Consider the following 23,266-nt stretch of genomic DNA (forward strand, 5'->3'; position numbering starts at 1 on the left):
ATGCAAAACTAACACCCAGCCCTTCACTGCAAACCTTCCTCAAGATCAGTTACTATTTCCAAGGTCACAGTGTTTTCCTCAGAAACCTTCTGAGGTATATTTTTCACATTTTTTTGACTGCGACCCATAGTAAGAAATGTAGTTTATTGGGCTTCCCTGGTGGCGCAGTGGTTGAGAGTCCGCCTGCCGATGCAGGGGACACGGGTTCGTGTCCCGGTCCAGGAAGATCCCACATGCCATGGAGCGGCTGGACCCGTGAGCCATGGCTGCTGAGCCTGCACGTCCGGAGCCTGTGCTCCCCACAACGGGAGAGGCCACAACAGTGAGAGGCCCGCGTACCGCAAAAAAAAAAAAAAAAAAAGAAATGTAGTTTATGATGTGATCCTATACACACATAAACATATGTTCATAGATCTATAACTGACCCAAATTTTATGAAACAATCCTAATTTTACTACACATGATTCTCCCTGATATTTTCTATCCTCTCTAACCTAGTTCATTAAAACAATCCTGATAGTGACTCTCTAAAATGATTTCATGACTTCCTCATGGGTCTGGACTTGCAATTTGAAAAACATAGCCTTAGGATCATTATATATTTTTGATTAGTGAACTACGCTTTTGTCTTTTGATTTAAACATGGTTATGTCTAAAAGACAAGGGCAACATTGTGGGGTATAAGGTAAGCTTTCCCCTTGACTGGAGTGATGCAAGAATAGAATTCTCAAGCTTGTCTTTAGAGTCTGTGTGGTTGGAAGGTCTAGCAGATCTGAACTGATACTGACATACCTTTGACTGAAGAAAACTACTGTATACGAGAGGCTGATCCTGTGACCTGTGGACATATGTAAAGGAATACTTATTGGAGCATAGTTTATGGTGATTTAAAGGTAGAAACAACCTCAACAGGAATAGGAAGTGTAGAGTTAAGCTTATTAAATGGTGAACTGGCTGGATCCTAGGCAAGTGGGAAGGGTATGTAAGAAACTCTAGGAAGAGAGGGGGAAATGAGTGGACTGAAAAAGCGTATCCATTATAATATACATATTTATGTTTGGAAAACAAATATTAAAAAGCCATTACCTGCTTTTTTTTTTTTTTTGTGGTAACAGACTACAAAACAGCAAAGGTTTACAGTATCTTCTTGGTATTCAGGGCTACATAGAAGGTACTAGCTCTCTAAATAGTTTGGGAAAGCCCCTTCCCAGAGTTATATCAAAAGCTTTAGGGAGCAGCCAAAAGATTTTTATGTTGAAAAACTGAGAAACACTGTTCAAAGACCTGGAATAAACATACTTGGAAAATTAATTTTTTAAGAATGATTCCTTAGAGGAAAATCAATAAAATATGCATTTTGTCCTTATTGACTTTTTCAGGCAAGACAGTAGGAGTTATTGAACAGCATCCAACTGATTAGGAGGGTTACTCTATAAGTGAACTGACTCATTAATAGTGTATCAGCAAACTAACCAGAGGCACCCCCTAATACACCGCAGTCTTGCTACAACAGTTATTCTCTAAGGATAACAAGAATCACTATTAAGCTACTCAGTTGTTAATTGGTGGCTTCAGGAGTCTGTCTTTAGAGGAATTTCAGTGAACTAAAGCTGACATCCACTAGTAAAATAAACTACCCTCACACACACACACCCCTCAAAAAAAACACCCCAGCACTTTCCAGGCTTGACCACAGGCTCTAAGAATACTTCTGTTCCTTTTACTTAAGATGGCTCCATTTTCTTGGCCATTTTTTTTCTCCTCTAAAGGCATAAAATGTAAAATAGAACCTTAAAAAGAGTACATCAAAATCCAAATAAGAATCCCAAGTCATTTTAAATTGACGTGGCTTTGATTTTGAGAGTAAACTGTGAGGGCACAACAGAATTAGGCTTAATGAATGAGGCCAAAGACTTTAGTGGTTAATGGAGGAGACAAACCTATGTACAAAAAACACCTTGATTAAAGCGTGTGTTCCCAGATATCAGTGCGCATGGAGTGTTTGAGAAATTGACAGAATCAGCTCTAATTTCCAGAGAAACAAGTGGTAGTGGTAACGGGTAAAAACAAGTGTCTGGGAAGTCCGAGCTAGTGTAATGAGGCACAAAAAGGAAATAAGAGGTATAAAGACTGGGAAAGAAGATATCAAACTGTCTTTGTTCACAGATGACATGGTTGTCTATGTAGAAAATCCAAAATGGTTGACAAACTGGAACCAATAAGTGATTATAGCAAGATAGCAGGATATAAGGTTAATATACTAAAGTTCATTGTTCTCCTGTATACCAATAATGAACAAGTGGAATTTGAAATTAAAAACTCATTCCCATTTACATTAGCACCTCCCCAAATTACTTAGATATAAATCTAACAGAATATATATAAGATATATATGAGGAAAACGACAAAACTCTGATGAACGATACCAAAGAAAAAACAAATAAATGGAGAGATATTCCATATTCAAGGAAAGGAAGACTCAATATTATCCAGATGTCAGTTCTTGCCAGTTCTATAGATTCAATGCAGTCCCAATCAAAATCCCAGCAAGTTATTTGGTAGAGATGAACCAACTGATTCTAAAGTTTATATGGAGAAACAGAAGAGCTAGAATAGCTAACTCAATTTTGAAGAACAAAGTCCGAGAGGCAAAAAGTGGGACAAAAGGTATAATAGGGCCATCTATCTGGCTGTTATGACCTAGAGGAAATTAGATGACTGGCTGTCTAGATGTGTTTGTAAGGTAGTAATATATATGTGGCAACTTGGGCTGTGTGTCTATGTGTGTAAAAAACATGTATTCTCTGCAGAGAACTTGCTTATTTATAAGGGCAAATTGCGGGGTAGGGGGCGGTACTCTGCAGCAGGAAAGGGAAAGAGGGAAACAGAATGCAGTTTAGGAACAGCTCTCTGTAAGAAAAAATTGCTGAGAAAGTCTGAGGAGCAGCCTTCTAAGCAACCAAAGGTGTCTCATCCTATGTTAAATGCAGTTGTAAAAGATGAGCTTTTGCTTACATTTGATTCTTGGCATGAGAGTGACAACTGTTTGGAAAAGACTCAAAAGTAAGTAACAGTGATCTCCTGAAACATGAGAAGGCTTCATTAGGCAAAAACAAAGCAAAAGAAACCTCTGAAAGGGAAGATGGGTGGAAGCAACCGAAGAGTGTTCCAAAGGTGGGAGAAGAAGCCCTAACTTTTCATTGAGGTCAGGAGGGAGGAAAACAGATCTAGACAGCTCTCACTGCCTTCTACAGAGCACGTGTTCTGTATACCTTTGTTGAATGAATGCTGCATCAATGACTTGGCAACAGAAAAGTTTGAGATCATAGCATCAGTACCTTTTCTTTTCCTCAAAAATGGGCCAGAAAGACTGATCAGACCAAGTCTTCAAAACTCACTTCTAGAAAGTACACAGTCACCAGCTCATCACAGCCACTTTGCTTCCCCAGAGGTAGAGCCTGAATGGTGAGTCAGGCTAGCAGAGAAGGGGCAACACATACAGTAGCTACAGGTGATTTCTCTCACCACAGGGGAGAGCTACAGAATTCTGGAATTTAGCCAGTTTCCACAAACCACAATGATAAGAAAAGACCAAAATTACCAAAGTCAGAAGTTTCCTGCTTTTATCCTAAGTTCTGGGGCATTGTGGCCTGGCCCCCAGGAGGGCAGCTTCCCTAAAGGCATGTGCAGGAAGCTTAAAAAATGCATCTCCTCTGTCCTGGGTTTGAGCTGGGGAAATTTAGCATGAGCAGCGTCTGCACATAAGGGTGAAAAATTTCAAGGTGGTTGATAATTGGCTCCTGGAAGCATGTGCCTGAAAGATTGTGTGAGAGCCTCAGGGAAAGCCACATACCTAACACAGAGAGTGGAAAACCAGCAGAACTAGGATCTGTAAGAAATGCAGAATGCACATACCAACACCACTGCACATCTGGGTGTTATCAACCCAGAGGAGACTCTAAGCAAAACCAAAGGAACAAAAGTCTTTTTAACCCCTTGATGAGACTCCAGCTCTTTGAGGAAATCCAAGCCGTAAGTGATGTGCCTGTTCTCTAGTGACTGACTGTTGTTTTAGGAATCGAGTGCCTCACCACAGTGCTTTTGGAGCCTATTTCTAGCCAGAGTCATTTGGCAGTAGCCTATGTGCTGCTTTTAGTTTCCACCTCTGTAGGTACAGTGTCTCTCCATTCACTCCTGTTTATATAGACCAGCAGAGCTGGCTTCAGTCAGCCCAGGAAAACATGGCCACCCTAAATTAACTGAATTGTTTTGAGGTTTCCAAGGACTGAAAATGAGTCTTCGTGGACTCAGCTCAAGAGAATGAGGCATGAGGGAGGTGCTGCTGTTGTTTAATATTAACCGAAATTTCCCAAAGCCCTAATAAACATGAGGACAAAATTATGGCATGATCTTTAGCCCCTGGAGGCCTGGGAGGAGCTTCATGAAAAAGCTGTAGGGCTGGCTTCCCACAAAAGCAGAGTAACAGTTAAGGAACATCACACTATCGGTGACTGACTGCTATGATTGCACTTAGCAAGCAGAACTTCTCAGCAAGATGGAGAGACACTCCTTGTTCTCTGGTCTGGTCCCCTGAAGCACAGATTCAGCCCCATTTAAGGCACTCATTACACCCCATTTATCACCATTCACTAGTTTGTTGCTTCTACAGATACTTGCTGAGTGCAGACTAGTATGTGACAGGCACAGATTAGCCTCTTAATAAATGTTGGTAAAAGGAATAAATGGAACCTCACTCAGCCTGTAGAATGCAGTGTTGAGTATGTGTGTGTGTAGGGGGCATTAGTGGAGGATTTTTTTTAAAAGGTATTGTTGCATAAGTTAAATCTTAAAAGTCAATTAAGAGTTCCTACAATGTATAAAGGAAGAGTTATTCCAGAAGGAGGTAAAAGCACAGACAAAGGCAGGCACATAGATCTACAGAGACCCTATTGTGACTCAGAATGAAACCAGACTGAGTGCTGGGTAGGAATAGGCAAGGAAACCTCGTTCCACATAGAATTATCAGTCCAAAGAATTGATTGGAAATAATATGCTTAAAGTGAGTAGAAGGAAATATGTCCTTGGATTTCAGGAATTAAAAATAAACTGACCCGGACCTCACGAAGGACGGCAGGAGCGCCACAGGTGTGGCGTCGCTGGTGCCGTCCTGGAGCCGTCTGGACCGAAGGCAAGAGCGCAACGTGCGCGAGCTCGTCCGCCTTGTGGCCGGCGTCCAGGATGAGGCAGACCCCAACTTCCGGCTCGCCTTGCACTTCGGCTGGTCCGACTTCAGATTTCATCATTTCTTAGATGTCAACAGCCACAAAATAGGAAAGACAATAGAAAGGATTTATGAAAAATTCATCATTCATTCTGATCTCAGCAAAGCTGCTAGTTGGAAGAGATTAACTGAGGAATTTCTAAATGCATCACTTCCAAGCATAAAGGAAATCAAGTACTGTCCACTGACTAGAACCAGAATCTCCTGGAAATTGACTTGTGTTGCCATCCAATCCAATGTGTCTAAAGCTTGTGATGAAAGAAGTATGTTCTTGTTTAATCATCATAGCCCCAACCTACTATGGAAATTGAGATCAGAGATTGGCAGAAATAATAGCACTGTCTTGCTATCCTTAAACCTTTAAATGACTTCTCTGCACTTGGCAATAATAATTATCCATATATTGCTCACTAGATGCCAGGTGCTGTTCTAAGGACTTCCATATTCCATCACAGGTCCCCAAGACCACCCTTAGGCTCAGTGATTCACTGGAAGGATTCACAGAACTCCAAAAAAGAAAAAAATGCTATCCTTACTGTTATGGTTTATTACAGTGAAAGGATACAGATTTTAAATGAGCAAAGGGAAAAGGCATGGGGTGAAGTCCAGGAGAAACCAGGCACAAGCTTCCAGATGTCCCTTCCCAGCGAAGTTGCATGGGGATGCACTTAACTCTCCCAGTGACAAAATGTTGCAAACCAGGGAAACTCACCTGAGTCTTGGTGTCCAGGGTTTTCTTGGAGGTCAGTCACATGGATATGCAGTGTCCATGTGGCTGCTCTTAGCTACTCAATCTCCAGCACTCCCAGAGGTCAAACCAAGGACTTCACGCCTACAGAATCATTCACTGTAAGTCACATTGTTAGCATAAACTGTCTGGTCAGGCTGATACAGTGTGGCCCAAAGAATGGCATACAAATATGCTGTACTAGCAGGATATTCCAAGGGCTCAGAGGATATCTCAGGAGCCAGTCAAGGGCCAGTCCTGAAGATCTTTGAGATGTTCAGCGTTTGGGCAACCCAGGCCTCCTGAGTTAACCCTTTAGTGCATACATATATTAACTTAATCTTCACAATAACCTCTGTGGAGTATTCTGTTACTGATAGACTTTCCCTTTGTCTGCACTGAGTTGGTGGCCTAAGAAAGAAAGCTTTAGGTAATTTTAAAAACTGTCCATAAATTCAAGGAAGGGCTATAAAGGTATTTCTGGAAGAGAGAACTGCAGTGCTATGAACCCATGCCCTAAGGATTAGAAATACACTTCTGTGTATTGTTCCTGCAAGGATCATTTTGAAAGAGAAGGAGGCAAATCTTTTTTTATATCTCTTCTTGATTCATTTTGTATAGCTTTCTGGGTAGACTATAGAATTTAATAATTTAGGCACTATGACACCATAATATTAATAATAAACATAATGGCAAGCATTTTTAGAGCATTTACTACATGCCAGGCACTGTTAGTCCAATAAAGACCATCTTCAGTACATACTGTTACTATCATTTTGCCAGGCAAATGCCCTAATCTCAGTTTCATCTGTACCAATGAAAATACCTATGTGGTGCAGAATAATTAAATGAAAGTGACTTTTGATTCCTACTTTGACCTTTTTGTTGCCATCTTTGGTTATTTTTCTGTACACCCCCAGTCATAGGGCTCACTGAACACAGTGGAACCACATACCCTAGTTCTTCTGTGGCACATCCTACGTCCTGTACCTGCCCTTCCCCTTGTGCCTGAGGAATCTCATCATTTAATATTAAATTCAAATATTGTCTATACATACTATGCATTTAACTTGTTTATTATATTTGTTATTGTTTATTTCCTATCTCTCCTTTAGCATAGGAGTTTTATAGGTGTAGGCTTTGCTCCTGATCTGTTCTCAGGCACCTAGAACAGAGTAGACAATAGATATTTGTTGAGGAAATAAATCTGTGTATTCCTTTCTGCCTTGCTGTCCCTCTCTGTCCTTGGCTTCTGCCCCACTTACACAGGCAAAGTTGGTTGGTTGCCCTTTTCTCCTTTGCTGTGGCATCCTCGACACATCTGTTGTAGTACAGCAATAACTTCACATTTTTTTTCAGCTTTATTGATATATAACTTACCATAAAATTCCTCCATTCTGAATGTACAGTTCACTGATCTTTAGTAGATATGTAGTTATGCAACCACAGTCCAGTTTTAAAACATTTCTGTCACCCCAGAAGTTCTCCTCAAGCCCAGTTTTTTTGTTCCCACCCCAACCCCAGACAGCTACTGATCTACTTACTGTATGTATAAATTTGCCTTTCTGGACATTTCATATAAATGAGATTATACAATAAAAATAAATAAATAAATAAACTGACCCAGAGAACTGCATTTTCTGAGGCCAGTGTGGTGGGCAGCCTCTGAGATGACTCCCACTGAGCTCTGCCTCCTGATTCTCATGGCATTGTATAACCTCCTCCTCTGCAGTACCTTGCTTTTGGCCAATAGATTATGGCAACACTGAGGGGTATCACCTTCCATGATTAGGTTACTTCTATCTTGTTAGCCAACTCTCTGTTGCCTTCTTGGTGTGCATGCTTTTATGAAGTAAGCTGCCATGTTGGAGAGGCCCACGTGGCAAGGCACTGAGGGTGGCTTGTGACAAACAACCAGTGAGGAAAAGAAGCTCCTAGTCCAGAAGAGTCTGAGGAACTGAATTATGCCAACAACCACTGAGTGAACTTGGAAGCAGATCCCCACTTGAAACTTTGGATGAGATTGCAGAACCTGGGCTGACACTTTGATTTTGGCCATGAGGCAGAAGATCCAGGTAAGCTGTGTCTGGATTCTTGACCCACAGATACCATGAGATGATAAATATGTATTATTGTAACTGGCTAAGTTTTGGGTTAATTTGTTATGAAGCAATTTAATAGAGACAGGAAGTGGGGAAGCTCTGATAAATTCCAGGGCTCTTGATGTATGTACTGCAGTTATGGCAAAGGCCTTGGACACAGCATTCCTGTGCCTTACCAATTGTGTGGTGAAGTGTGTTAAAATTTTTTCCTCTTTTTAAAATTGGGTTGTTTGCTTTCTTATTGTTGAGTCTTGAGAGTTCTTTATATATTCTGGATATGAGTCATTTCCCAGGTATATGATATGCAAATATTTTTCTCCCACTATATAACTTACATTCTCATTCTCTTAACATTATCTTTCAGAGGGCAGCCATTTTAAATTTTTGATGAAGTACAATTTATTATCCATTTTGTCTTGTATGGGTCATACTTTTGGAGTTATGTCTAAGAAATCTTTGCTTAACTCATGTTCATGGGTTTTCTTATATAAATTTTATACTTTTAGGCTTTGCATTCAATCTATGATCCTTTTTTTTTTTTTTTTTTTTTTTTTTTGTTTCCCGGGCCTCTCTCTGTTGTGGCCTCTCGCGTTGCGGAGCACAGGCTCCGGACGCGCAGGCTCAGCGGCCATGGCTCATGGGCCCAGCCGCTCCGCGGCATGTGGGATCTTCCCGGACCGGGGCACGAATCCGTGTCCCCTGCATAGGCAGGCGGACTCTCAACCACTGTGCCACCAGGGAAGCCCTATGATCCATTTTGAATAGGTTTTTGTATATATTGTGAAGTGAGGATTGAAATTCATTTTCTTGGATATTGATAACCAATTATTCCAGCACCATTTGTTGAAAAGACTTTACTCCTTTGTTGAAAATCATCTGTCTGTACATGAGTTAGTCTATGTTTAGATTCCCTATTCTGTTCCATTGATCTGTTTGTCTATATTTATGCCAATACCACACTGTCTTGATTGCTGTAGCTTTATAATAGGTGACTTAGTATATAACACTTAGTATTAATCCTCAAACTTTGTTCTTTTGTAAAGTTGTTTTGACTATTCTGAGTTCTGTGTATTTTCACATGAATTTTAGAATGAGCTTGTCAATTTCTCAAAAAATTGCTGGGATTTTTATTGGGACTGACTTATATATCTAAATCAATTAGAGAGAGCTGACATCATAATAATATTGAGTCTTCTGACTCATGGACAAGTTATATCTATTTTTTGAGTTCTTTAATTTTTCTCAGCAGTGTTTTAAAGATGCAGTGCATTGTTCTTACATTTTTGCTAGATTTATCCCTATTTCATGTCTTTATATTTTCAATGGTATTGATTTTTTCAAATTTCAATTTCTATCTGTTCATTACCAGTATACAGAAATACAGTTGTATCTGTATATCAGCTTTATATCATACAACCTTGCGAAATTCACTTGTAGTTCTAATAGCTTTTTTTTTTCAGATTCCACAGGATTTTCTATGTAGATGATCATGTCATTTGTGAATAAAGGCAGTTTTCCTTCTTTCTTTCCAACCTGGATGCCTTTCATTTCTTTTCCTTACTTCATAGCGTTTGCTACGACCTTCAGTACAATGTTGAATAGAAGTTCTAAAAGTAGATATCCTTGTATTATTACTAATCTTAGAGGATAAGCATCTAGTCCAGGGGAACTGGGAACTGGGCTGCACAGCAGGAGGCGAGCGGTGGGCGAGTGAGCGAAGCTTCATCTGCCGCTCTCCATCACTCCGCATTGCTCTCATCACCACGTGAACCATCCCCCCACCCCGTCCATGGAAAAATTATCTTCCACAAAACCAGTCCCTGCTGCCCAAAAGGTTGGGGACCACTGATCTAATCTGTCACCATTAAGTATGACCTTAGCAGTGGGATTTTCTTAGATTTCCTTTATCAGGTGGAGGAATTCCTTTCCTAGTTTGCTGAGATGTAAAAAATTAGGAATGCATGTTGGATTTTGTCAAACTTTTTTCTACACTGTTGAAATGATCATATTGTTTCTTTTTAGTTTGTTAATATGATGAATTATATCAGTATGATGATTTTCAAATGTTAAACCAATCTTGCATTCCTGTGATAACCCCACATGGTCATGGTTTATTATCCTCTTCATAATTTTTTGTTTCAATTTGTAAAATTTTGCTTAGAAGTTTTGCATCTATGCTTATGAGGAATATTTGTACTTTTTTTTTTTTTTTCCTTGTAATGTCTCTGTCTGGTTTTGGCATCAAGGTAGTGCTGGCCTTATGGAACAGGTTGGGAAATAGTCCCTCCTCTTCAATTTTACAAAAGAGTTTGTGGAGAATTGGTATTATTTCTTCCAATGTTTGGTAGAAATAACCAATAAAGACACCTGCGGGGACTCCTCTAGGGGTGCAGTGGTTGAGAATCCGCCTGCCAAAGCAGGGGACACGGGTTCGAGCCCTGGTCCGGGAAGATCCCACATGCTGCGGAGCAGCTAAGCCTGTGCACCACAACTACTGAGCCTGTGCTCCAGAGCCCATGAGCCACAACTCCTGAAGCCCGGGCACCTAGAGCCCGTGCTCGGCAACAAGAGAAACCACCACAGTGCGAAGCCCGCGCACCACAACGAAGAGGAGCCCCTGCTCACCGTAACTAGAGAAAAGCCCACGTGCAGCAACAAAGACCCAACATAGCCAAAAATAAATATAACTAAATAAATTAAAAAAAAAAAGAATCTGCTGTAAAAATAAATAAATAAATAAAATTCAAAAAAAAATAAATAAAAGCCTAAGGAAAAAAAAGAGCTCTGTAAGGAAGTCTCATTAGTGAGTCTCAATGGAAGGCAGTGTTTACATTCTCTTCTCACTCATCTGCAAGCTTGAGGCCACACAGTCTGGGAGGCATTCCTTTCTGACTCCCACAACGTCATTTAAAGATGCTACCACCGTGGCCTTGCCGTGGTCCCTTCATGCACCTCTGATTTCCCATCATCCACTGCCTGTAACATCAAAGCTCTCCATTTCCACGCCATAACCAGACTCTGGCCATCAGGCTGGTGGAGGGTGTGGAGAGTGGAGACAAAGTGGGAGAACAGACAGTGACTGTGAGAGGCACCTTCAGTCCTTGCAGACAACCAGACACCCTCATCTGCAAACAGAATCACCACATTCACTTCTCTAGACATGTAGAGGTCTTTGACACCACAGCTGCCTTGTGAAAGAGGAGAGCTTTGTGATGCAGTCTGGTGGCCTGGTTCCGTTGTCTGTGAGGCGGAGATGACAAAGTGTAGCATTGGAAGTCACTAGGCGCCAGGACTCTGAATGCCTACATATAGGGATGGTTGGTCTCCTTGTGCTAATGAGTAGATCATGTTGAGCCCGACTTTTGTTCTGTGGGATTTGGGGTTTCCCTTATATACCTATGGCTCCATCTTCATTATTATCCTAATTGTCTGGCAAGTGAAAAAGTGTTACCATGGATTAACATTGGAACATAAAAGGAGCTGCTGCCAGGTAGGGAAACACTATGACCATGACTGAACTAATTAAGCCTCAGATAAGAAGCTTTTAAGCTCTCAGTGTCTCTCCTTTTATCCTTCCTTTTCCCCTCCCTCCCCTTGATTTTTTTTTTTTTTTTTTTTTACCATCCGTTAGTTACTCTTATAAGGTATTTCCCTTCTCAGAGCCTACAAATAATTTCTTACCAGGCTATCCCTGCAATGTATTCTAATTGAAAACTCAAGAACGTCTCTCTCTGACTTGGGTTGAGACTTGGGTGAAATGGAATGTGCCTCACTGGATCTTAGAAGACTTCCCATTATGGGAGATTTTTCTAGTTTGTGGTCCATTAAGGCATTTGTAAATTGAAGTTCTTTGGTTATTAGACCTACACACCTTTTATTCTGTTCCACCCTTTCTCTTGTTTCATCATAAGCATGATACACAACTTCTCTTAGGAAAAAAATGGGAGGTATTGAGGATGAAAGAACCTCAAAATGAATCAGAAGTAAGAAGAGAAGGGAAATATTGGGGTGAAAAAATAGAGTATGGAAAGTTAGGAAAGTTAATAAAATACAGATAAATTACAAGGGATTGGGAACTGTATATTAGCTTTGTCTCAGTTTGGACATGAAAAAGAAAATGGTGTCCCAACTTCATACTCTTAACTCTTTTGTCTTTAAGCGTCACCGAAAAGTCAGACAAAGGGCTAGAGATGCAGCATCAAGAGGTAATGTCCCAGTCTCTGCTCTGACTTCTCTCTACTGCGGGTGAAGCTCCCATGACCCCTGTCCCTCAAAGACCCCTGGTGCCAGGCACCAGGTGCTCTAACCACTGAAGGCCCAATTTCCCCAAGTTGACAGATTCTCCCAGAAGACTATTTTGGGTGGGAAATCAGAGCCTGGGAATGTTCCAGAATTCTCCACCTTACCCCTGGGAGTGAAGAGGAAGTAGGGGAGTGAGGAAGTAAGGGCTCTGTCCTTAACTGTGTCATTTACTAGTTTTATGACCCGGTGGACGTCACTTCAGCTCTCAGTCTTGTTATCCATAAAATGGGCATGATGATGCTGTCTCACTCACAGTGTGGTTGTGAAGGTCAAAGGAGATTAGGTCCAGGAGAGCACATCATACCTGGTTAAGTTGTAGTCAGACGTGCCTCAGAGCACTGGCTATTGGGGTTTGCCGTCTCCTGTCATTCAAAGGTCTCCAGCTTCCTGTAGGATGTTCCCTGAATCCTCTCCCGTTCCATGTAACACTGTCTCCTGGTTTCTCAGCTAGGAGACATTCCCGGGAAGAAGCTGAGAAGCCGTGGGAGCTGCTCTCTGTCATGAGAAGGTGATCTCTTGCTCTTTGCAGTCTCCCAACTCCCAGCCTGGCCTGTGATCATTTCTCCGCTTGGCCTGTGGCAGGGTTGGGGAGGAGCATAATGGCTGGGACGTAGCCAGACACAGTGGAGCCTGGACACTGGTTGGGGGTTCCCAGAGGAGAGGGTGGGATCAGACGCCTCAGGAGACAGGAGTCCTGCAGTTCTGCTCTGGGCTAGGCTCACAAAGGTCCTGGAATTCAGGATTTGACTAGTGCAGGATTTAAAACTACATGGGTTTTCACTCAACCACAAGACAAGTTAGGAGGATAGATAATTAATTAAGTGCATAAATCAGTCATCATTTTCATATTCTCTTTACAGCTAGACCCTTTCAAGGGCAGACCCCTGGACCCTGCTGACGTACCTCCTCTGGTTTTGTCTTCAGGGAGGCCAGTTCCTGGGACAGCCCTCAGGCAGGAGCTTGTCATATTGTCCCCCTCTTGAGATCTCTAGAGAATAGGGATTGTCTTCCAAGAGATGTTGTGTATGCCCTGTAATCCCCAGAATGCAGAGTTCCCACAAGGACCTCCGTAGCCCCAAACGAGGCTGACTCCAGGTTCTATCTGGTGATGTTCCTGGTGCTGCGCCATCAGCTAACCATTGGCTCCCCCATCTGCCTGGTTGCCTTCTCCTAGTTCAGCTACTCAGCACAGGTCAGCAGAGAACTCACCCACCTCCCAGGCTCTCAAGGCCCTGCATTCCTTTCAGTTGTCTGAGACTTTGCCCAGCAAGCCCCAGGCTCTCAGTCCAGCACACCATAACTTGCCAAGTGACATTTTCCTAGGAAGAAAAGTAGATGAGTAAACCCCCAGTGGGTGCAGGCCTCAGAGTTTACAGGGCTAAGGGGAGCAGTGTCAATCTCCAGGCCACACACTTGAAAAGAGGCAGATGTCATTCCATCAGTAACAAACGGTTGCCATGTTTCCCTTCCCAGCCAGGGCTGGCTTCCTCAGGAGGGGAGCGTGCGGCAGATCCTGTGTGCAGATCCCTGCTGCCAAACCTGCAACGCTGTGGCTCTGGAGATTCAGCAGGTGGTGGTGGGTGAGAACACTCTGATATCCCCCACTTCAGGGGGCCCATCGCAGGGCTCCTCTTGCCTAGAGGTTTTGTCCACGTCTAATGTGTCTTTTGAACAGAGTCTGGAGCATGGCCCACACTCCAAAGACCTTTCATTTCCATCTGCAACGCTCACAGTGTCACAGAAATCCTTAACCCAGTCAGCTGCCCAGTCACCTGGTGCAGCCGGCAGCCACGATTTCTGGGCTGAATACCTCATGCTGAGGCAGGGATTTCATGTGCCAGAGGTGCCCAGGGGCCCAGAGACTGTGTTTTCTTCAAGGATTGAGGAACCTAGGGTTTCAGTAAAGCTGCAGGAGATGATGCAGAGCAACCTCAACATTGTCTGTGGGAACCAAGGCCATCAGCCCTTAAATTCCCAGGTGTCTCTGCTGCCCCTGAACCGAGAAATTACTACCCTGACACATCCTGTGGCCTTGCAGATGGTCACTGTCCTCCCTGCCCACCTGCCATTCCTGAGTCCTGAAGTCCTGAGGCGGCTTGAGCTACATGTAAAAAAATGGATGCATTTCCAGAGGTGGGGGCTCCCTAGATGTGTGGAAGAGTCTCTGAGGCAGCTTATGCCAAATCCACCATTATTTTACCAACCTGTATATAAGCAACCAGTTTCTTTCATTCAGAATGATACTTCTCAGTTCTCTGTTGAGAGATTTGAGACCATTTCATACCAGAACTTGGGTCCGTGTATGGCTGGCCAGCCTACCCAGGCCTTCTGGGTTTCTGAATGGTCCATTATGGACCCAGAACAAATACACTGCTACCAGCAAATCCCAAACCATATGGCTCTTGCCTTGCCCTCTTCAGCCCTTAAAGAATTAAGTGGCCTTTATCTAATGCCTGGGCAGCAGGCTAATGACTCAGTGGGCCACGTGCAGCCGAAATATAGCCAGCTATTCTGTGGTCTTCCTTCTCTGCACAGTGAGTCCCTGGTTGATGCCTTCTTGGGTTCTCAAGGCCTCTCCATGAGTGAGAGCATGTCCAAGCCCCACTTGAAGGATCCTTTTCTCTTCAAGGAACTCTCCTTCCTCCCTCTGCTGCCTAAAGCTCCACCCCAGTCAGCTCCACCCTCTTTTCTGTCTTCTCAAAATTGGGTTGCTCCATCTGACAACCAACAAGCTCAGATCAGTGTCCCATTTCTGACCCTGGATGAGTATGAAGCCTTGGAGTGGCACCTGCTGCAGAGGCAGCTCCAGCTTCAGTGGGACTGGCCAGGTGTTTCCCAGAGAGATCAACACACCCAGAGCCCTGTGCAGTATAAGCCCTGTGACAAAGCCCAGTCTTCTGAGACTGTGAAAACTTCCTGGCCAGGGCATCCCATCTCAGTCCTCACACGAGAACTACTCTTCCCACAGCAGCATGCCAGGAGACAGCTGGAATTCCGCCTCCAGAGACAGTTGATTCACCACCGCTGGGGCCTGCCGCAGAAGATCCAACAGTCCATTCAATTGCTCCTGTCCCCCACTAATCAGCAGACTATGTCCCGGAGCAGCACATCCCTAGACAGTGTGAATGGCTCCCGGCCTACATCTCTAGAGACCGCTGGGGCTGATGACCCATTCTCACCCATTGTGGACCCAGTGACAGTCCCCATGCCACACTTGTTTGACCAGGCCAAGGCAATATTGCAAAGCCATATCCACTCCAAATGTGGGCAGATTCACCAGGGCAACGTCCCTGCCTGTGTATGTAGCTCTTGGGAGTGCATAATTCCTGGGGGCCTGGAAGTGACTCCCTTCACCTGCATCCCAGAAAGCAAGCCCCTGGAACCACAGGCAGCAAGTGACCCGGACCTACAACAGAAAATTACACCCTGGATGCTGACAGCCCTTGATCAGCAGCAACAAACCTCACCAGATGCTGTCATTGAACATCCTAAGCTGCCCCGAGCCCTGTCTGAGGACTCCATTGAGAAACTGGAGACAACTTTACGGCACAAGTATCTGGCCTTCTTGTCAGGGCTGCCGGCTCCTTATTATGTGGCTCTCTCTAGGGACATGGCCCCAGCAATCACTTCCCAAGCTATGATCACAGAGATGGTACCTGGGCCTATCGAATTCCCAACAGAACCTCTGACTCAGATGACCTCACCTGAAGAGCAGGGTCTAAGTCCTGGGTCAGGCTTTCAAGATGCCAACAAGGCTTGTGCAGACATTGCAGATGAAGTCCAGGCTGAAGTGCAGGCGGAAGAAGTAATTGAGATGGTGCCTCTAGAAAGTCAGGCAGAGCCTGCGAGGCCCTCCTCACTTGGAGAACACAAATTGGCCAAACTAAATTTCCATCTGAGAAATAAGATGCTAGAGATGCAACTGGGAATTCCCATAACGGCAAGGAAGTCCAGGAAACAAATTGTAGCAGCCTCAGAGAACATATGCACACAGGAGTCTCTTGGGAGTCTAAGCAACCAAGGAAACACACTGCTCCAGGAACTCCCCATCCCACGAGATATGCCACGTGCCCCAGATCCAGAATGCCTCTATTCCAAAGAACAGCTGGCCACTGAGTTGAAGGCAGCGTATCAGAAACAGAAGCAACCCAGTTCCAGTGCAGTATCCCACGGTTCTGTCCACTGGGCCTCCAATATCTCGCAACCCAGTGGGGACCTGACAGAGGCCCAGGTGCTTTGTGGTCAGCTGGAGGCCAGTGTGAACAACCACAACCTGAAGGAGCCCTGGAGCCCTGAGTCCCAAAGCCCTGACAAGAGCAAGGACTCAGCCCAAGTACCCACACTGGCAGAAAAGAGAGAGGAGCCAGGCAAACCCAAATCGGCCGGGGACCACAGAGAAGGGGATGCCGGGTTTGCAGTCTCCTCCACAAGAGAGAAAAGCCACTCTGCTGAAGCCCAGAGGCCAGAAGGGATGCTTCTGAAAGGGACACCCTGCAGCCCCTGGCGACGGAGACATCGCTTTCACCCTGATGCTCCCTGTCAACACAGTCCCCAGCATCGCCCTCAGCTTAAACCCCCAGAGCTACCTCCTGGAGTCCCTGGGGGGAAAGACTCTGAGAAGAATGACCTGCAAGAGAGTCAAGCCAAGCTCAATGTCATCCTCAAACCAGCAAGGGTTCCTGAGAAGGCCCAGCCTGTGGTGCCCCAGGTGTCACAGGGCCAGCCTTTCCTAGGCCAGCTCACTCCGGGTAAGCCGTCGCAGGGCCGAACTTTACAAGGTCAGGTTTTTCAGGGGCAGGTGATGCAAGGCCGTACTCACAAGAGGCCCAGCTTTCCAGAATCTGGCTGGAGAAATAAGATGAAATCTTTTCTGCACTTTATTAACCCCAAGACAAAAGGCAAAGGGCGTGAGGAATCCATGTCCTCCACATCTGAGAAAGTGGCCAACACCAGAAAAGAAAATGTGGGAAAGAGCCTGGCTTCAGCCAAAAGTCCCAAGGGGCAAACTAAGACGGAGAAGACAAGAGGGTACCCTAAGGCCCAATTTCCACCCACTGGGAAGCAGGTGGGCTTGGCGTTCTTGGATGTGCTCCGCTCCCCAGACAGTAAGCTCCGGCACCGCCCCCGCTCCCATCAACTCCACTCTGCCTCAGTCCCGGGCATCCCCTGCTGCCGCCCTCGGCACCGTCCTTGAGTGGCTTGTGTCACCCAACCAGGGAACCCACCCTAATTCCCAACTCTCACCTCGGAGGGAAGCACTGGTCTGCTCAAGAAGACCCCGCTCAGTCAAGAGACTTTGTAGTCTCTCCAACGTCAGCATTCCTTGAAGAGGACTGCTACTGTCATTTTCATTATACAAAAATACACTGTATATCTCTAAGTAGAGTGGTGTGCATCTGCTCCTTCTCTCCACTGCGGTGTGTTCAGGGAAGGCATAAAGGAGGTAAATGTCCTTCCTATCTAGGGAAGGGGCTTTAACCCACACTTAAGTTGGGTAGCATTCCACCCCACCCCCACCCCGGACTACGGATAAAGGGACTTGAACAGAGAAGGAAGGCCCTTGTCTAAGGTACATTGAAGGTAAAGGTCAGGCTTGAATTTTATCATGGTGTCCTTCGGCCCAGAGGAGCAATGTGGACATAAGGCTAGAATTGTCAAGGAGGAGTGGCCAGGAATCTCACAGGCAAAATTCACTGATGACTTCTATATGTGCCCACACTCTGGAAGGGAGGTTTTTAGGAGAGTGCCAGTGTTCCACCCTTGAGCAGGTGCTTTGTGTTTATCAACAGCCTATAGATAATATGACAACAGTCAAAAGCAAATGATAGAATCTCCCCTCTCTGCTCCCTGTTGGTTATTGGTTAGGTCTTTCTGGAGAACTCACTTGGGAGGCTGCTGTAGCTCTCTTGCCTCTGTCCCACTTCCACTGTCTATCAGCTGCATGGACTGAATGACAGTGGGAATGAAGATCACAGTAGAACATGGAGAGGGGCTGGTCCCCACTCCCAAGGGTAGGCAGGGAGAGAAGCAGGGAGGGAGAGCATGTAGATGGAGGTCTGAATACCTGGGGTAGAAGTTGACATGTTCCTGAAGAGGGCATGATAAGAGAAAAGGCTGGTTAGCTATGCACTCTAAAGAACCTTGAGCCAGGAAGCCAACCCAATACCCAAGTGCTTTTAGGGGATGGAGATGAATAAACTGAGTTTTGGTCTGTTGTCCGTAGTGTGATGAAGAGCAGTGAGTTGAGCCTTGTTTTCAAAGGCAATGCATATTAATTTAAAATTTCTGAATACTCACCCTCAACCCCAGAAAACTGTTTTCCAGTGTCAGGAATTGGTATAACTATAATTCTGTGTTTTTGCTCAGCTCAAACATGAAGTCAGTGACTGTGTTCTAATCTTGATATATCTCAAGTTTGCCCCCTTTTTTCTGTGTTTACTGCCTCTGCTTGTTAGATTACTCATCCATTCTTGCCTAAATAATACAATAGTGCCTCATATCCCCAGGGCTTAGGATAGTGGTGGCATAATAATACCTTAATAGTACTTGAATTGAAAGTCTGGGCTTAGGAAGCAGACAAATCATTACATTAGTGTGATGAGTGCTATGGAATAGGGAATACTGACACACGATTACTGGGGTACTGACCTCAGGTCACAATAAAAACAACCTTGATTATGCTGTACACGTTAAACTTATACAGTGCTGTATGTCAATTATATCTCAAAACTGGACAAAAAAAGAATTTAAAAAATAATTTTGAGAAATATCTTACACTCAGTTAAAATATTTACTTACTATATGCAAGGGACCATAGCTAACATGACAAAGGCACAGGACTTGCACAATGGAGCTCATGATTGCATGGGATAGTCTCACATGCCCAAATTGTCTAATCAACACATATACTTGAATGTCCAGTATTCACCTCAAACTATAGAACAGTGAACTCCTGATTCCCTGCTCCAAGCCATCATCTGATTACACATATGAAATATTCTCCAGTCACAGTATTCACAACATCACTTAATGGCAGCTCCATCTTTCTAGTTGTTCAGGACAAAAACATTGGTGTCATCCTTGATATTGTTTCCCTAAATGCCCATATCCAGTCCATCCTGTTGTCTCTACCTTCTGAAATGAATTCGGAACGTGATGATGTCTCTCGCTCACTCTGCTGCTATGATTACTGCAGTAGCATCATAACTAATCTCCCAGCTTCTTCCTGAGACCATACTTCCAACAGTCTGTTCTCAGCACAGAAGTTTGATGGTCCTCAGGGAAGGTCCTGGCTGTAGAAGACTAGATAGAAAGATAGATTAAGATTGAATGATGGGTTTCCCTGGTGGCGCAGTGGTCGAGAGTCCGCCTGCCGATGCAGGGGACGCGGGTTCGTGCCCCAGTCCGGGAGGATCCCACATGCCGTGGAGTGGCTGGGCCCGTGAGCCATGGCCGCTGGGCCTGCGCGTCCAGAGCCTGTGCTCCGCAACGGGAGAGACCACAGCAGTGAGAGGCCCACGTACCGCAAAAAAAAAAAAAAAGATTGAATGATGATGATGATGATGATGATGAAGATGAATATGAAGGAGGAAGAGGAGGAGAAGAAAGAAGGAAAGAAAGAAAAAGGAAGGAAGAGAGAAAGGAAGGAAGGAAGAAAGAGAAAGAGAAAGAAAAGGAGCGAGGGAGGGAGGGAGGGAAGGAAGGAAGGAAGGGAGAAAGATACGTAAAACTATGAGACTGGTTAAGATCACCAAGGCAATGATTGTAAATGAAGGGAAGATCTAAAGACAGGCTCTGGGACACCCCAACATTAAGAATTTGGAGGAAAAAGTAGGAACCAATAAGCAGAGACTGAGAAGTAGCAGCCAGTGAGGTAGGAGGAAAACCAGGAGAGTGTGGCATACTGGAAGGCAAGAGAGGAAAGTATTTCAAGCAGAAAGTGATCAACTGCATGAAAAGTTGCCAATCGCCAAGTAAGATGAGGACTCAGAGTTGATCATTAGATTTAACAACACAGAGATCATTCATCGCCTTGAGAAGAATAGACTCAGGTGAGAAGTGGAGGTAAAAGCATGACGGGAGTGGATTCGAGAGAGAGGAAGAGCAATTGGTGATAGCACGTGTAATCAACTGCTTTAGGGAGCTTTGTTCCACAGAGGTGCAGAAAAATGAGATAGCATCAAGAGGGCTTTTTAAAGGTAGGAGATATAGCATGTTGGATGTTGATGGAAAAGATCCAGTCAAGAGGAATAAACTGACGATGGAGGAGGGAAAGGGAGAACTGCTAGAGCAATGTTATGGTGCAGAAGTAACATAATAGGAGTGAGTCACAGGTTGAGGGGTTGGCCTTGGCTAAAAGCACAGATGTTTCACTGGTGGTAAGTAGAGACAAGGTGACAGTAATGAGGGACTCTGTGTATCATGAGAAGAATGGTTTTTCTGCAATTAAGAGAGCAGGGCAAATACCTAAGGGGGTGAATGAGGAACTGGGGAGGATCATGGCTGGGGGGAGGGGCTGATACATAGAGCCAAAGCCGGAGACAAAAAGGAATTCTGGAAGTTGCCATGGCAAGGTTTTTTATTAGGGCCTAAGGAGTTGGTAGCAGCATGTGAGCCCAGGTGGGCAGAAAAAAAAGTTGAAGTTGGTGATCACCTGGTAACAGGTATGGCATCCTAGTGTTCAGCCAGGGACTAGGGAGTTTTGGGGGTGGGAGGAGAGACTGGGACGCAGAAAGACAAAGAGGCTGCCCTGAGTGGATGGGAGGGAACTCTGTTTTGGACACCTCATTCCTCTCAGAAGGTGGCACCTCTCCTCTGCATTCCCACCATCTGACCTACCACGGAGGAGAGAGTAAGGGCAGGAAGTGCTGTGGCTTCCTCATGGTGTGGTATGGGGGACTGTGGGATGCCCCCGCCTCACTGTTTCCTAAGGAAATCCAGGATGGCTCAACATACCATCAAACCAGGAGGCAGGGGCAGGAATCTCTTCCTCTGATAGGACTCAACACTTAGCAAAGTGTATCCACTGCTAGCAGGATGCAGAAAAGCCAGATGGGAAGAAGCATGAATGTGTCCCTCCTCTGAATGGTGATTCTGTGCCTAAGGGTTGGGGGCCCAGCCCCTGGGGGTAGAGAGATGAGCTGGAACCAAGACCTTCAGGATTCTCAAGTCTCAGCAAAGTTAAGAGCTGAGAGAAGACACGGTCAGAGCCTATAATTCATGCAGGATGTTGTAGAGGGATGAAGCCTTGCTCATTCCATCCTATAACCCTAGCACAAGCCCCACCTTCCAGCTCTCCCCAGGCTCAAGAGGTAAAATCAGAATGAAAACTCTCATGGCAGGGCACAAACTCAAGTATTTACTCTTCCAGAATTGGTGGTAGATGCTAGGAGTACATCAGTGCTTGCTTGGGAGCTTTGGAGTTTCCTCTGCCCTCTGAGGTACCATATTGTCATGGCGAAAGGTTTTGACCTTCTGGAGCCCTTCTGGTCTCTGAGGAAAGCATTTCAGAATTCTATAGAGAGAATTTAAGGCAACTGCCTTCCTGCAGTGGAGGAGAATGGCTTCTCCACAAACTCACTTCTGTTAAACAATGAGTCCCAGCGAACAGGGAGCGTGGCTGCTTCGTTTTTGTACCTCCTCACTGCAGCCCACACAGAGAGGGCAACAAACACAGGACGGCACAGGAATAAACCCCACGGAGATGCTGCATCCTGCACCATGTGAGAGAACAATAAGGATAATCTTATTTTAATAAGCCAAATCCTCTTAAACTTTATAAATATTTATAACACAAAAGTGTACAGATTTTTACACAAAATATCATGGGTTTGATTCTCATCAACATTTCTAATCTTAACTTCTAGGATTAAAATCTATTAACTCAAAAAGAAAACAATTTAAAATAACAGAGTATCCTTGTGATTCTAACTTAAAGTATATAATTATATAAATGTTTCATTCATGTAAGCTAGGATTTACATCCTCACCACTCTAAGGTCTGTTTTTCCTCCTCCTCCATGCAAATACGGTAAGAAAATGACTGATTAGTATAACTCAATTACCAGTAAACAGGTGAATGCCTAATTTCTGGGTGCTGTTTCCTTTTGTGTACCAGCTATCTCACTTTCCCTGAAGGTACTATGTACTTTCACCCCTATATGTGTTTCTTCAGGCTTTTCTAGACACCCATTTCTGCTTGGAAAAACTTAACCCATCCTTTAAGGCACAGTGGAAATGTGCCCTTGGCTGACGTTTTCCCCCTCCTCCTCTAGAAGCAGGGTTTTCTACGTCCTCTGTGGTGTTCTGCTTTCCCTGCCCTGAAATAGGTATGTATGACTGCCAATGGTGGGATCATAAAGGCACAGTGTCCGGTCCATAATAATCACTTAATACATGTTAACTTGAGCTAACCTAATGAGTTAAATTGGCATGAGGTAAATATGCTGACCAGCTAGATAAGAGATTACTCGGCCAACTCTTATTTAGGATCCTATAGAATCATAGATATTTGAAATAATCTAGCTCTGGTTCATATTTTTGTGTTTTATGGAGAATTTAATTTGAAGAAAGATTTCTATGGCATAAAATAGCATAAAAGCCACTGATTCTGGACAAACTATTTTCAGATGAGTAAATTGAAGATTTTTTAATATAAAAATCTAGGTAATCTGATTCGAAAAATTAAAAGACCCAGCAATAAGGTTTTGTTTTTTCATTCTTGAAAAGTGTCAATCTTCTAGAACTCAGTCCAGTTTGCCACAGTCCTCACCATTCCCTGAAGTGTCCCTGATGCAGAAGCTAAGTATCGAGAGTAGCACTAAACTCCCAAAATGATGAGTCTGGCATACCATG

At 44.3% G+C, this 23,266-nt stretch overlaps 1 protein-coding gene across 5 annotated transcripts in view; it reads left to right on the forward strand.

Moving 5' to 3' along the window:
* The window catches only part of SPATA31F1 (SPATA31 subfamily F member 1), a 113,045-nt gene extending 93,325 nt beyond the window's left edge, over positions 1-19,720 (forward strand). For 2 of the 5 annotated variants that reach the window (XM_027105611.1, XM_027105612.1), the window contains exons 5-7: positions 12,270-12,315; positions 12,860-12,920; positions 13,886-19,720. In XM_027105611.1, the coding sequence (XP_026961412.1) occupies positions 12,913-12,920; positions 13,886-17,606 (3,729 nt within the window). In that variant the 5' untranslated portion in view covers positions 12,270-12,315; positions 12,860-12,912 and the 3' untranslated portion in view covers positions 17,607-19,720. Of the gene's footprint in view, positions 1-2,621; positions 8,084-11,456; positions 11,601-12,269; positions 12,316-12,859; positions 12,921-13,885 lie in introns of those variants that run through there. The other 3 variants (XM_027105613.1, XM_027105610.1, XM_027105614.1) reach the window with 3 other exon arrangements.
* Positions 19,721-23,266: the final 3,546 nt, after the last annotated feature.

The sequence above is a fragment of the Aethalodelphis obliquidens genome, unplaced genomic scaffold (genome assembly GCF_003676395.1).
Source record: "Aethalodelphis obliquidens isolate GAN/ISIS:26980383/991018 unplaced genomic scaffold, ASM367639v1 scaffold7, whole genome shotgun sequence".
NCBI lineage: Eukaryota > Metazoa > Chordata > Mammalia > Artiodactyla > Delphinidae > Aethalodelphis > Aethalodelphis obliquidens.